This window comes from Coturnix japonica, chromosome 2, assembly GCF_054131305.1.
Source record: "Coturnix japonica strain WE chromosome 2, WE-NBRP24, whole genome shotgun sequence".
Classification (NCBI taxonomy): Eukaryota; Metazoa; Chordata; class Aves; order Galliformes; family Phasianidae; genus Coturnix; species Coturnix japonica.
Window position 1 is genome coordinate 55304175 of NC_140664.1, and position 13526 is coordinate 55317700.

The 13526-nt window shown below is 40.9% G+C and overlaps 1 protein-coding gene across 3 annotated transcripts in view; it reads right to left on the minus strand.

Moving 5' to 3' along the window:
- TMEFF1 (transmembrane protein with EGF like and two follistatin like domains 1) overlaps nucleotides 1–13526 on the minus strand; it is a 115616-nt gene that overhangs the window by 71997 nt on the left and 30093 nt on the right. For 2 of the 3 annotated variants that reach the window (XM_085539831.1, XM_085539830.1), the window contains exon 1: nucleotides 12696–12804. The exons of the other annotated variant lie outside the window; for it this stretch is intronic. In XM_085539831.1, the coding sequence (XP_085395957.1) occupies nucleotides 12696–12789 (94 nt within the window). In that variant the 5' untranslated portion in view covers nucleotides 12790–12804. Of the gene's footprint in view, nucleotides 1–12695; nucleotides 12805–13526 lie in introns of those variants that run through there. 3 annotated transcript variants of the gene reach the window in all.

Genomic DNA, 13526 nt, shown 5'->3' on the forward strand with positions numbered 1-13526 from the left:
AGAGTTATAAAGCATGTCCTACGGAATTTCCAGTGGGAACAGAAGTAGGGCAGCCAAAAATCTGTAAATAAAACATGAGGAAAGATAAAAACCCCACTACTTGAAGGGCAAGACTTCACTGCGATTGTGATATCAGGCTTTTTTAAAAGAACGTGGTTTTGGTTTTGGTTGGTATTGTTTGTTTGTTTGTTTTTTGCTTAATTGCGGAAAATAACCTGTGTTGGGTGCAAGAAGAAAATAGGAGATTTGTTGTTGTCGAACCTTGACAAAGGGACTGGGTTTTCACCTGGTGCAACCAGAGCAGGCCTAGAAAGAACTACAGGACTACAACACTGCAGCTTTTCTCTTGGTTTTCCCAGATGATGTATGAAGAGCCATTGTGAAAACATTGTAGAATTCCACATTTCCACGTGTATAAGGCAAGAAACTTTGCGAAGCACAGTTAAAGGTTTCTTAGAAGCACACAAATCTGAGTAGAGCAATCCTTAATAAATGAGTTAAAAAACGTGGCTTTTTGCAAATAATAAATCACTCCTTGTGCACATATTGATTGTGTGCAATGTTGGTGATTTTGAAAAGGAGCAATTCCTTTTAGCTGAACCTCAGTCTGTATTTCTCAGCTTATGAAATATTAGTGAGTAGCACTGACAGTGTTTTGCCACACACTGAGATACTGGAAGCTGCTGAACTGACAAAGAGGACACCGACTGCCTCTTTGTTGCTTCTGAAGCACAATACCTGAAGCCACAAAATATCTGTCTCCATCCAAATTACCTTGTCAGAAGTGAGGGCTTTATCCTTTTTCAGAAAGTATAATTCACAAAATGCTTTTTAAATTGTAGCTTTTCATTTCCAATCACATTTAACTGACTCATCTGAAAGAACTGTCTGTGAACAGCAACTTATTTTCTTTCACAAATATACAAGGCTCTAATATTTTGGCTTGGTCTTAGTTTACTGTTCCATAAATACAAAAGGAAGGGTTAAACTGAAACAACCACATGCCTATAAAATCCTAAATGAAATCCATCAGGATTGCTTGTGTCTATCTGTAAATAAAAAGGTTTGTAGACATTAATATGTTTTTAAACAAAAAACCTACCATTCCAGTATTATACTGTTATGCATTGTGTCTCTTAATTAGAAGGGAAAAGCTTACCATTTTATTTCAAAAATAAGGAAGCTTTTTTTTTGCTATAATCATGAGTGCAAAACAAATCTTTGTGTTTTATGATGTAGAATTTACCCCATTATAATTACAGTAAAGTGAAAGAGATGCTTCTTTCTTATCTTGGGTAGATTACTATAATCTGATTGAAAATGCAATAGGTTTTCAACTCTCCATTTTATCCAGCTCCCCCAGCCCATTTCCTCAGTGTTAATTTGGAGTGCCATTCACGAATCTCTATTTCTTTATTAAAGCTATCTTAACACAAAAATGTAAAGGATAGTATTTTTGGAACAGTCTATGCAGCACAAAAATGACTCAAAATAGGGTTAGAGTACAAACAATACCTATATCTGTGCTATCATGCCAATTATCAGGCATTTGCAAATGCAACTAGAATTTTATTCCGCTCATGTACCTATTTCTCAGGGCTGTGCATCAGACATTGCATTTTGTCCATTTGTGTATAAGCCACTGCAATATTTATTGATATAAAATGGTATTTTATTTTTTTTTCTCCCATGATGGAAAACAAGAACATAAATTATCTGACATTTTCTACAATAGCTATCAGATGTTTCCTAGTAAACAGATTATATTAAGCAATCACAGGCTCCAAAAAACTCATCATGTCGATGGATAAGGATGGCTCAGTAGGCATCCTAAATTTAAACTAACAGAGGCACAAACCTCTGTGTGTTCACATTAAATTCAGGAGAAAAAAACCAAGCTATTCTGTCCCTTCCTTGCACAAGTGATAGAATCATAGAATGGTTTGGACTGGAAGGGACCCCAAAGCCCACCCATCCCCACCCTGTGCCATGGGCAGGGCTGCCCCCCAGTAGCTCAGCTGCCCAGGGCCCCATCCAACCCGGCCTTGAGCACCTCCAGGGATGGGGCACCACAGCTTCTTTGGGCAGCTGTGCCACTGCCTCACTTCCCTCTGTGTAAATATATTTTCCTTAGCATCTAAGCTAAATTTCCCTTCTAATAGTTTAGGATCTACCTTTCCAGATCTCATTTGCCATGAGCCAAAGGGAAGAAGGATGAAGCAGGAAGCAAACAGACAACACATTATCAGATAAGGGTAATACCATCCATGCTTTTAAAATTTTGCATTTTATAGTGCATTTGGCCCAACTGAAGCCAATTCATGCCCCAACACAGGAGACGGCCAAGTCTGCTGGTTGCCTTTATGTCTGCAAGTTTGATGCACTCTGTGGCCTTGTGATGGCCAACAACACATCCCAGGTTCATTTTCAAGCTAACCAGGGTTTCCAGGCATGCTTACAATTCACAGTCCCACCACTCTGTAGCAAGCCTTAAGATTCAACCCTGAAGTGTGTTCCTGGCTCAGCACATACAGATAAATGTGTTTGTGGGCTTGAGTGTAAAATACTGATGTGTTCAGAAGGCAAATACCAGCTGCAGAGATTTGCTGAACTGGAATAAGCCTGATAAATTCATTTCCTCCCTCCTCACCATTCATTCAAGGAAGAGTACCCATAATAACATAAACATACTTTACAACATTTCCCCTTTCTTTCTGTTAAAACTACCTTTGTTAGGAGTTGCTTTAAACTTTGAAATATCTCGATTGGTTTTGCTTTGTTGTTGTTTTTTTTTCCTTTTCACTGTCCTGTAGCACATTTCACATGCCTGGTGAAATTACCAGTGGTCTTCTACAATCTTGATGTGCTGTCAAACAATATTACCGGTATCAGCGTAGCAGTAAAATGTTTTCTTTCAGAAATGTTAGCAATACCATGAGAAACAGCATTTATAAGGAGCACTCTCAGGAAAATTTCAGTAAATGCTCATCACTTCATCCTTATTTTAAGTTCTCTCAGGAATTTTTTTTAACTGACTGCAGCTGATCTTTGAGATAAGATGCAAAAAAAAACACCCATTTAAACAGAGAAAATAAGAAATGCTAAGCTCTACTGAGAGTATAAAGAGTGGAAAACAATTGCTGTCATTTGATCATGCTGCTAATAAGAGAACTGTAAATCCTGCATATTTTACAAGATCCACTTTAATTAAAAAAATAATAATGTGAAAATCCAAATCAAGATATATATCTCCACAATTCCTTTATTTAAGGTCTGTTTTGGTTTATTTCCTCTTCCTTTCTTTCTCCATCACATCCGCATGATATTTTTTCCACAGCTTAGGATTTTTATTTCTCTTATTACATTTTTATTTGCCTCCTCATGCTCTGATACTGTGCCCTTATTAGTTAGCTTGCCCTGCCTCCCACTTGTAAGGCAAAATGAATATTAGCTAACCTGCGTATTCCCAGTGGCTGATTAACTGGAAGCCACAATAAAATGACTTTGTAAAGGGCAGAACTGGCTCTCACAGGTATGCGTGGAAAGAAACACAGAGAAAGGGAGAAGCATCCAGAGGCAGTAGGCTGACACTTGAAACATTACTTCTAATGTTGAGTGTGAATTATACACATTCTGAGAGGAATTCCTTTCCCTGAAATGTGACTTATTTTGTGAGCACGGGTGCCTGGGTACTTGCCTGCAACAATTCAAAGTTACATGCACATTTAATTGCAAGAAAAACTGCAATTTTCCAGTGCAAATCTAGACCCCTACAAAATGAAACAGAAGATCCAAATCAGTACTTTCTACAAAATTTTCTTTTTAAGATCTTTCACTGTGATCGCAACAGGTTTTTTATTTTTACTTAGTGGAAAAAACAACTTGAATTTTATATCTATCATCTTCACTACATCTGCTGGGACCGGGGGAGACATATTCAGGAATGTGTGAACAGGCACACTTTGCAATCACCAACACATGTCCCATAGAGACACTTTACTAAGCTGTCGGGTATTAGGAAATGGTTCTTCGCCAGAAGGCAGTAGACACAAAACAGGCTGCCCAGGGCTAAAGGCAAGGCCCTAAGCTGAGGAGTTCAAAGAACATCTGGACACCACTCTCAGACATAGGGTTTAAATTTTGGGTGGTCCTGTGCGGAGCCAAGAGCTGCACTCAGTGGTCCTTATGAGTCCCTTCCAACTTTAGATATGCTATGATTCTATGATGTTCTGAAGCATCTCACTAAACTGGGTTGTGCCAAGAGCTTACTTAGATATATGACTATCTGTGGATGTCTTTAGCATTTCCTCCCTCTATAACAGTCCTAGAACACCTTCTAATACCCAGACTAAGCACTGACCTCTCCCCTCCACAGAGGTATGAGATGGAGCAGCAAAGGCAGCAGGTCTCCACAAGCAGGTGAAGTTACTGCTCTGTTTCCTTTCAGGAAGCACCATCTGCCACTTCAGCCAAGAAATACTCTTAGCTTGTTTGACAGAGTCAGATGGGATGAACTCCACCTAAAATCCTAATGCTAGTGGTAAATACCAGGGATATCCTGCTGCTACCAAGATATGCATGACCCACTTGCAATGAACGACCAGAGCTAGAAAGAAAGCACGCTATGTAAATCACTTTCCTTTTCTCTTGTAACACACTTTGATGCCCACTTTGGGTATTCAGGAGATTGCACAGGGCTGAAAGATACAACTTAAGTGCAGGTAGCATCCTGAAATAATAGGTAATAGGTAATAGTTTCGTGCGGGTTGGAAGGGACCTTAGAGATCATCGAGTCCAACCCCCGGGATTCGAGCCCCTGTGTAGCAGAGCGGCACTTCTACCACTTGTGCCACAGGGGATTCGAACCCGGGCCCTCCGGTGTTGCAACGCAGCATTCCTACCACTGCGCCACCGGGGCACACTGTGTGTGATTAAATAGCAAGTTTAATTATTTAAATTATTCTACTGTCATACCAAGATACCTATACTTGCTGCTAAGTAGCAAGAAGGGATGTTGCAATGACCGCTAGTGAAATAGCCCCTTGGCGCGAGGCACTTCTCATAACTTTCCATATGTAACAAACACGAAGCAAGTTTCAGCCACCAGTCATGGACAACCACTCAAGAGGTCCTGAAATCTTATAGCCCTTGTGTTGACAGGGAGACCCAGCAAGAGGCATCTGTTCCCAGTAATGCTGGAAGTGCTTTGTGCTGAGGGATGAACTTCTTATCTCACACAGTAGATGTGACAGTCACACTGCATCTCGAAGTGCCTGCTACAGAAAACGCCCTGCCTGTCCTGCCAGAAGTGAAAACATCCATCCCAGGGCAGAAATCACAGAGAAAGTACCTGCTGTCCTCAACTGAAATATGACATTACACCAAACCTGCAGCTTACAGATTGTCTTGGTAGCATAAAAGCTGTTGTTATATCTACATATAGCACTACTTCCAAGTCTGGGCTGTCAGACCTTTCTGCAGCTTTCCTCATATTAAACTTGTTGTTTCAAAAATACAAACATGAGATACAACAGAGACAGATGAAGAAGATCACCGGAAGCAAAACGCACAGGTTCAACAATCTAGGAACTATGACTAGGACCCAATTCGCTTTTATTAGGTCAGATTGTCTCAGATTTCAGTCTTCCAGAGTAATACAACAGCAGGGTCTGCAATACAAAACATTTAGTCTTTACGACTTGCTGCCTAACCATACATTCCCAAGGGCAGACACCATTTCAGACTAGCTGTCGGCTGGCCCCACATACTGACTGCCACTTTGCATCTGCAGCATGATGGCTACAGTCATAGAATGGCCTGGGTTGGAAGAGATCTCAAAGATCATCTAGTTCCAAGCCTCCTTCCACACACAGAGTTGCCAACCACCATATCAGGTGGTAGCCCAGGCCCCATCCAACCTGGCCTTGAACACCTTTAGAGACGGGGAATCCACAATCCCCACCATCATGTCAGTCCAGTTGCCTCTGAAATCAATCTCACTCCTGTTTGCCAGGACCACCCCACACAGAAAGTGGGAACAACCAGGATGTTCCCTCTGGATCAGGAGCACATTTCTGAACTCAAAGGCCAACTTCCAAAGGCATGTCCTCGGCCAATGCCTTCTCTCTCTGAGGGTCAGTTACTGCCTTCACTGGGCCTCCCCAGCTGCCCTCCTTCTTCCCAAGGAGATAGATGCATTCCTCTGAATGGCGGCCTGCCCGAGAACAGTTTTCATTCCGTTAATAACCATTTTCCAGCTGCAATCTATGCTGTCAGGAAATACCATTTCTACAGTAAGGAAGAAAAAACAAGAAATAAAAGTATCTCTAGGCTGCAGTGAAAGCAAGGGATTTTACCCATGTTTCTCCAATTGTCAGAATATTTGTTATATGTTAAGACCTTTTCTTCAGAAGATCCAAAACAAAACTAGCACAGAAGGAGATGCAAGAGAAGGTCCTTCTGCTGCTCAGTCTCTCCAAAAGGCAGATTACCAACACAGTGCTGCTGACTTGCTCTTGACCATTTTATTGGCACTCTTAGATGCTCATGACTATAGAAACTGATCAGAGGAACTGCACAAGTTCGAGAAGCCATCCATCCTGCCAGAATGGCAGGTATTCAGACTGGAGAGGATCTATTTGTGTCCATTCATATCCTCATTCAGAAGCATTTTTCCATCTCTAAGCAGTATACGTGACAAGATCGTTAAAAGGGCAAATAATCAACATGTAAGACATTTATTTCAAAGCTCAATCAAGAAGTACAGAAGGAGGTAAATTATGTGACTGTTTCTCTCCACTTCATTCTGTTATTTGTAACAATTTCTGGCTCCAGAAGCAACTTGAAACTGAGCTTTCCAGGGAAACCCTCTCCTAGCAGCAACTGGCTTTCTCTAAATCTTTGTACAAGTGTTCACCCAGAACTCAATAGTTGTTCTTCTCTGAGGATTAGGGACACATCTGCCTGACGAAGGAAAGTGCTGAGCTTTCGCAAGCTACTTCATCTCCTCACAGCAGAATGCACAGCATTTGATTTCAAGAAAGAGAGCGTGTTCGGAGAATGCTTTATTTATTTATATGTTATCTATTTAACAAAGAACTCTGAAGATGAAAATCAATTTTAAAATATTAACTGCTATTACCCTTGTGAGGCAAGGAGAGTTTATACGCAGGTATAGGGAAGAAGACTATAAAATTCTAAAGGCAAACCTGAGCAGAAAAGAAGTTTTAGGAAAGATGGGATGGAAGTAGCTAATATGGATTGTGTAGGAACCCCTCACAAATCTGTGTGTGAAAAAAGCAGAAAAGGATGTAAAAATGAAAAAAAAAAAGCTAATCAGTTAAGCCTTGCTAAGAAAAGATATGGACAGCAGAAAAGAGGAACGATTTAATGCTAGCTAACGTGATTACTGAGAACAAAAGGGCTCTTATAAATATACTGTGGCTGTGAAGGGGACGACACACCAGTGAGAAATTATGACTGTTAATAAATAAGGGGAAAGACAATACAAAAGATTGCTATAAAGTGGCTGACCACAATGCCTATTTTTAAAGTCCCAAGTTGTTTATAAAGACGTGTTTTTCTAAGAGGTACAAGCAATTAGGAAATCAGCAGACTCTTGTAAAAATTTATTTCCAATAGATGAACAAAATATGTACAAAACCTCACTTATGCCAGTGACTTAGGATAATTTTCACCAAGGAACTCCTTTTCAATGAGTTTTTTAGCTCTACAAAATTGGACAACATCCATGAAGTAATAATGTTGTTTTTGTTTAGATCAGTTTCTGTTTAGATGCCACTGATAAAATACATATATATAGATAAAGAAAAACAGGAACACATCAATTAGTAATGCTGAACGTCATCTTGTCTCAACAAATCCCATTACTGTTGTAAAACACAATTAGTTTTCAAGAGTCCTGTGGAACACATCATTTAAGTCTTTTAAATCAGTCTCCTAATACAGATCAAAACTAAACCAGAGGAGTAAATTTGCATTTGATAAAGTACAGACAGGATAATGTAATATTAGACATGCAGAATAAGTGTTGCAGATTCTGCTGCCCCAGTGAGCTCAGACAATGCTCCCCCCTGACTACCAGCATGATGCCACAGCTGAAATCCAAGATTTGAGTACGTTTTGTGTTTGCCTCTTGGCAGCCAGATGCTGTGGCAGACTAAAACACATACTGGATTTCTCCATCCAGTGACCAGATGCATTGCCTATGCTGCCTGCTCCTGACGGGGATAACTGGCAGCAACCCTGCCAGGCATGCCAAGGAACGGGCACCCAGCTTGCAGCAGCTCTGCCAATCAGATAGTTACCCCTGGTCAAATATGCAGATAATACAACACAATATGATCTTACATGATGCTTCAGACCAGAAAAGAGAAATCCAAGGAGCTAAGAGCAAAACATTTTAACTGCAGGTGACTACAGACTCTTAGTGAAGAGGAATAACAGCAAGCCTTCAAGGAATTCAGAAGCTTGCTCTCTAACTTATTTCATTCATTTATCGAAGGAAGACCAAAAATAGTGGCAACTGCTTGAAGCTGCTAAGCTCCTGAATTCTGTCCACGCAGAAGATATTGTGACCAAAAACCATAACAAAACAGAAATTGAGAACATTAATTTTAGTTCACTATAATGAGTTTTAATAACTGAACTGTGATTTCTTAACGTAGACAGAATTACAAAACATACAATGTGATTAGGATGTTTTAGAGTGTACAGAAAGCCATCTACCACTGAACTAAAAGGCTCCAAGTCAGTAAACATCATACAGACACAACAGTTGTGTCCTGGGCTAGAACTCAGTGTAGACAGCAGGGGAATCAGCTTCATCCTACAGACAACCAAATATCTGAAGCCAGAATAAATTCCTGGCATCTGTGCATCTGAATTGCCATGATTAATTATTAAAGCTCCTTTCACATTGCCTGAGTGCCTATTAGTGGCCTCAAAGTATAGATGAAAAGAGACTCCTCTCCATGAGCCCACATGTGCTGTGACCATGAAGAGCAGTGAAGCAGGTGAACAACACACAGGGTGACCAGGTCAGGCCTGTGAGCCGCCTCCAGTTATGGCATGGGGGAAGTGCAAAAAGAAAACAAGTCTTTCTTCCTTTGTCTTAAAAGAAATGAGGCTTCTTCCAGATGGATATAATCAATGACAACAAACATCCAGGCCCTTGCAGCCCAGATGAAGAGGAGATTACTGGATGAGGAGAGGAAAGGAGAGACTGAGCAGCAGCGATGTCAGAGTGGAGATGGGAGTAGGATGAAGCTGAAAGGAATTCATTTGGCTAGGGGAAGAGTTAGGGAAGTCTGAAGACATGAGAGCAAGAAACTTAAACCAGAGGCAGTCAAAGGTGTCAGCACAAGGATTGAGAGGGAAAGATAACAAGGTCCCAGTGACGGGCAAGGACAGGGATTCTGACAGCTGCCTTTTGCAGGGCCTAACGTGGGAGGTGCAGGTGTCAGCAGAGTCTACCATAAAGAAAAACAACAGCCAGCACATAAATCTTATTTCCTCTGTTTAAATAAGAAGAAAAGGCCAGCTGGGGTAAATCTTTTTTTAGGAAATAATTATCAGGATTTAAACAGACCCTAAACGTGTAGGCCACGGAGGTGGTTGTAACAATGTGGAACTGCAGATACAGCACACCAGCAGAAGAGAGAAAGAGAGTTCCATTGTGCTTCCTGAAATTAGCTTTGGTGAGTTTTATTTGCGCATAAACAGTAATAGCAAACTAAGACCAACACCCACATCAAGCTTTAAGAGACACATATCTGAGGTATGACAGACTGCTCACAAGGGCTTCCAGTGTGGAAGAGAAAAACCTAGTCACAAACCACTACAGATGACTGATGTACTAATTTACTTCCTGAAAAATCACTACTGTAATTTTCAGGAAGATCATTAGGAGAAAGTGTTGGAGATCAGCAGAGAAAAGACACCATATGAGAAGGAAAATTCAGGTAAGAGTAAGGATACTTACTGGGAATGAAAAGAAACACAGTGAACATTGCATGACTGAGGGCTTGACTTGAGTAAATTGAAGCGTGATGCTCACATACAGGCAGCTATGGGCAGATGGACAGATGGACAATTAAAAGACAAAGAGAACCAGGAGAAAACAGAAGTTTGGTTGGGGGAAGGAAGCTGTTCTCCTTTTTTTTTTTTTTTTTAAATTTTATTTTTTTTAAATTAAAGCAAAGGGGTGTGTTAAATGATTCCAAGCAACTACAATGAAGTAATTAATAACAGGTCCAAAGCTCAGTTGAGGCTATTTGTCCACATCATTCAAAACCTCACTGAGAAATTCAAAGAGAAATAGTGCATTTGAACAAAATAAGGGGAAAACTGAAGCTGTCCTTAAGGCATCAAAGACCAAAGGGATTTGTTATAGGAAATACTTGAGTGGAGGGGAAGGATTTTTGGAGGACAGAAGAAACCAGCGCCTGCTCTGTACAATGATAACAACAAAGGATAAAGAGAAAAAGCAAATAAAGTAGTAAGGAAAAAGGGAGCAGAATTAATAGCTAAAAAGGCAACAAAGGTGAGAGACAGACCCAGAAATAACAGCAAGTGCTCCTAACTAGTTACAGCATCAGTCATGTGGCTGGGAAAAGGAAAGAGTTTTATGGGAAGAGAAATGAGACAGAGAGAGACCATGCATGGGGAGAAAACAGCTGTGGTTAATATCTGCCTGCTCTTTGAAAAGCAACATAGCCTGGCCGGGTAACTGGATCCTAAAAGAAGCTGAAGTGATAGACTGCAGAAAGAGGCTGCAGAAGGCAAGCTGTGGTGGAAGAAAGGAGAAAAAGCAGGTCAGTATTTTCAGCAGTGGGTCTCAGGGCAGTTTTGAGATGCCTTCTGGCACAGTCCAGGTTTGGATGCTTTGAGCAAATTGTGCTGTGACAGGAAAATGGTAGTCCAGAGCTAAAGACAGATCAGACAGAAATGAGGCAAAATGTGAATTGATGGAGCTGGGAACAGTGACTGGATGGATGTCCGGGCTTTTGATGGATGGGAGGTCACAGAAAGGCCAGGTGGGAAGAAGATGAGTGGGTTGGGGAGAAAGAAGGCAGTGGTCAGAAAGAGGGATCTATGCTGCTAGAGGGCTGGGGGAGACATCCACCCAGCCTGAGGAGGGTGTCAATGTGTCATTTGTTCAGCGCTTCATGACCCCATGTCAAAGGGCATGACCCTTAACAGCACAAGCATTAAAATGTGGCAGACTGCCAATTTAGATGATTTTTATATATTCATTTATGGCCAGAAACTGGAGCATAGGAAGTTCTGCACAAATGTGCGCAAGAACTTCTTTACAGTGAGGGTGATGGAGCACTGGAACAGGCTGCCCGGGGTGGGGGGGGTGGAGTCTCCTTCTCTGGAGATATTCAAGACCCACCTGGACGCCTACCTGTGTGATGTGGTGTAGGGAACCTGCTTTGGCAGGGGGGTTGGACTCAATGATCTCTGAAGGTCCCTTCTAAACCTATGATTCTGTGATTCTGTGATTTATTTTAATTCGCCCTGGCTAAAATAGGCATTTTACATTAATAATTTTTCAGCAACCTAATATGAAGCTGTATTAAAACACACACAAACCTCCCTCAAAAACAAACAAACAAAAAAAAGCGTACAGCTGAAAAAATTGACACAGCCCACCTTAAAAGCACTTTGAATGCCCTCAAGTTTTGGTGTGAATGAGTGAATTATTTTTTTTTTAGGACTTTCATCATGTTCAGTGTTCTCAACATTTACTGCTGTGTCCTTTATACTTTTGCCAGATTTCCACTGCTGTTCGCTTTATGCTCTCGCTAGATTTCCATTGCATTCTATAAAAAGCTTGTCTTGAAATTTGCTATCTATGCACCTAGCACCTTTCTTCTACAGAGAAGACGGATCGATAAAACCTCTTGTCACCACAGTAAAATCCGGATACTGAACACAACCTCCTAGTTGCCTTCTTTATAAGGAAAGTGAGCAAGTGGTCCCCCCCTAAGAGCATCCATGAGGCTCGCTGCCATGTTTCAATCAGAGGACAAGCTCAGCATGGCATCTGTCCCCATCTCTCAGCAGAGATGTGCTCAGGGCAGGCGGGTGAGCAGGAGGATGCTAGGAAGCTCAGCTGGCATGTATGTGACATTTCCAACACGTGTAACTTGATTAAGCCATGGTTAAACTGTCTATGAGGATAGAAAGACATCTGTTAGAAGAAGCTTCAGGAAGACACGGGAAACACATTCAAATCTGCTGTTTTCTTCACAGTTTTTGAATTTTAGAACTGCTTTGAAGCTTTGAAGTTTAAATCTCAAACTTATCTTTAAATACTGGCTGGTAAAAAGCAAGAACTTTGGACTGCAAATTCATAGCATGGTTTTACAAATGCTCTTTTCTTATCTTTTTTTTTTTTTTTTAACCAAATGTTAATCGCTTAACCAAATGTTGAATTTGTCTGGCAATCCTTTCTGGCCTTTTTCTCATAGTTGCTCAATTTTTTGAGCCACGTCCATTACATTCGCAAGCACTAGCATGCAGACATTCAATCCTGCAAGTAATAGCACAGCAAAAATAAGAATAACCCCCACGATGCACATTCCTCTGAACAAATGGGAAGATGATGATTGGTGACTTCACAGTTCTGTTTTGCCCTTTCACACATTTCCATTGGCTAGACTCACCTTTCCTAGCTTCAGGGTTTTTTTGAAAAGCTCTCCCTGGTCTAAGCCATTTGTCTGGGTGTGAGAGGTGCCAAGATCTGAAATACAGAGACATTAAAGTATTTGTGGGTAAAATTAAAGGGAGGCAAACACCACACAAGTCATTAATGTGAGGTGATAGTAGCAGGTGGGAAGGAGGGAAAATATTTTTAAAAATCAAGAACAACTCAATTTCCTTCAAGTACATCCATAAAATTCTCCATAAAAATGAGTATCAAAATACGGCAAATTCCCCAAAATGTAATTAAACTCACCTTTCCCATTTATACAACCTAGGAAGGGCCAGCAACTTCTTTGTTTTCTCTAGGAGCCTAGCCGACAGTCAGCTTGCCTACACTGGAAGAGCAGCAGCCTCTGCAGAAGCCAACCCCTGCAATCACCAGCCACTTCTTATCAAATCCATACATGGGAAGAACTGCGCATCCTATTTGAAACTTTCATTCCCTTAAAAGTAGACATTTCAGTCTCAGAATGTCAGCCACATTATTAAACCTATTTATAGATAAGCAAAATGCATAGCAGATGGCCCGTGCAGACCAGGATTTTCAGGCACATTGCAAGACATTATGTCTTGTCTTAGAATCAGCCAACAATGACCTGGAACACACACTTGTGAATTTCCTACATTAGTAATTGCAGCAGTAGTGCTGGCTATGAAGCATCAATTAGAAATCTTGATGAAATATTCTACTTTTGGTCAAATCAGAGAGGGTCTTACTGTGAGTCAGTGGCATTGCAAAGAATAGAGCAAAATCTGGTGAATTCTCCCCCATTTGACACAAAGATTGCTGT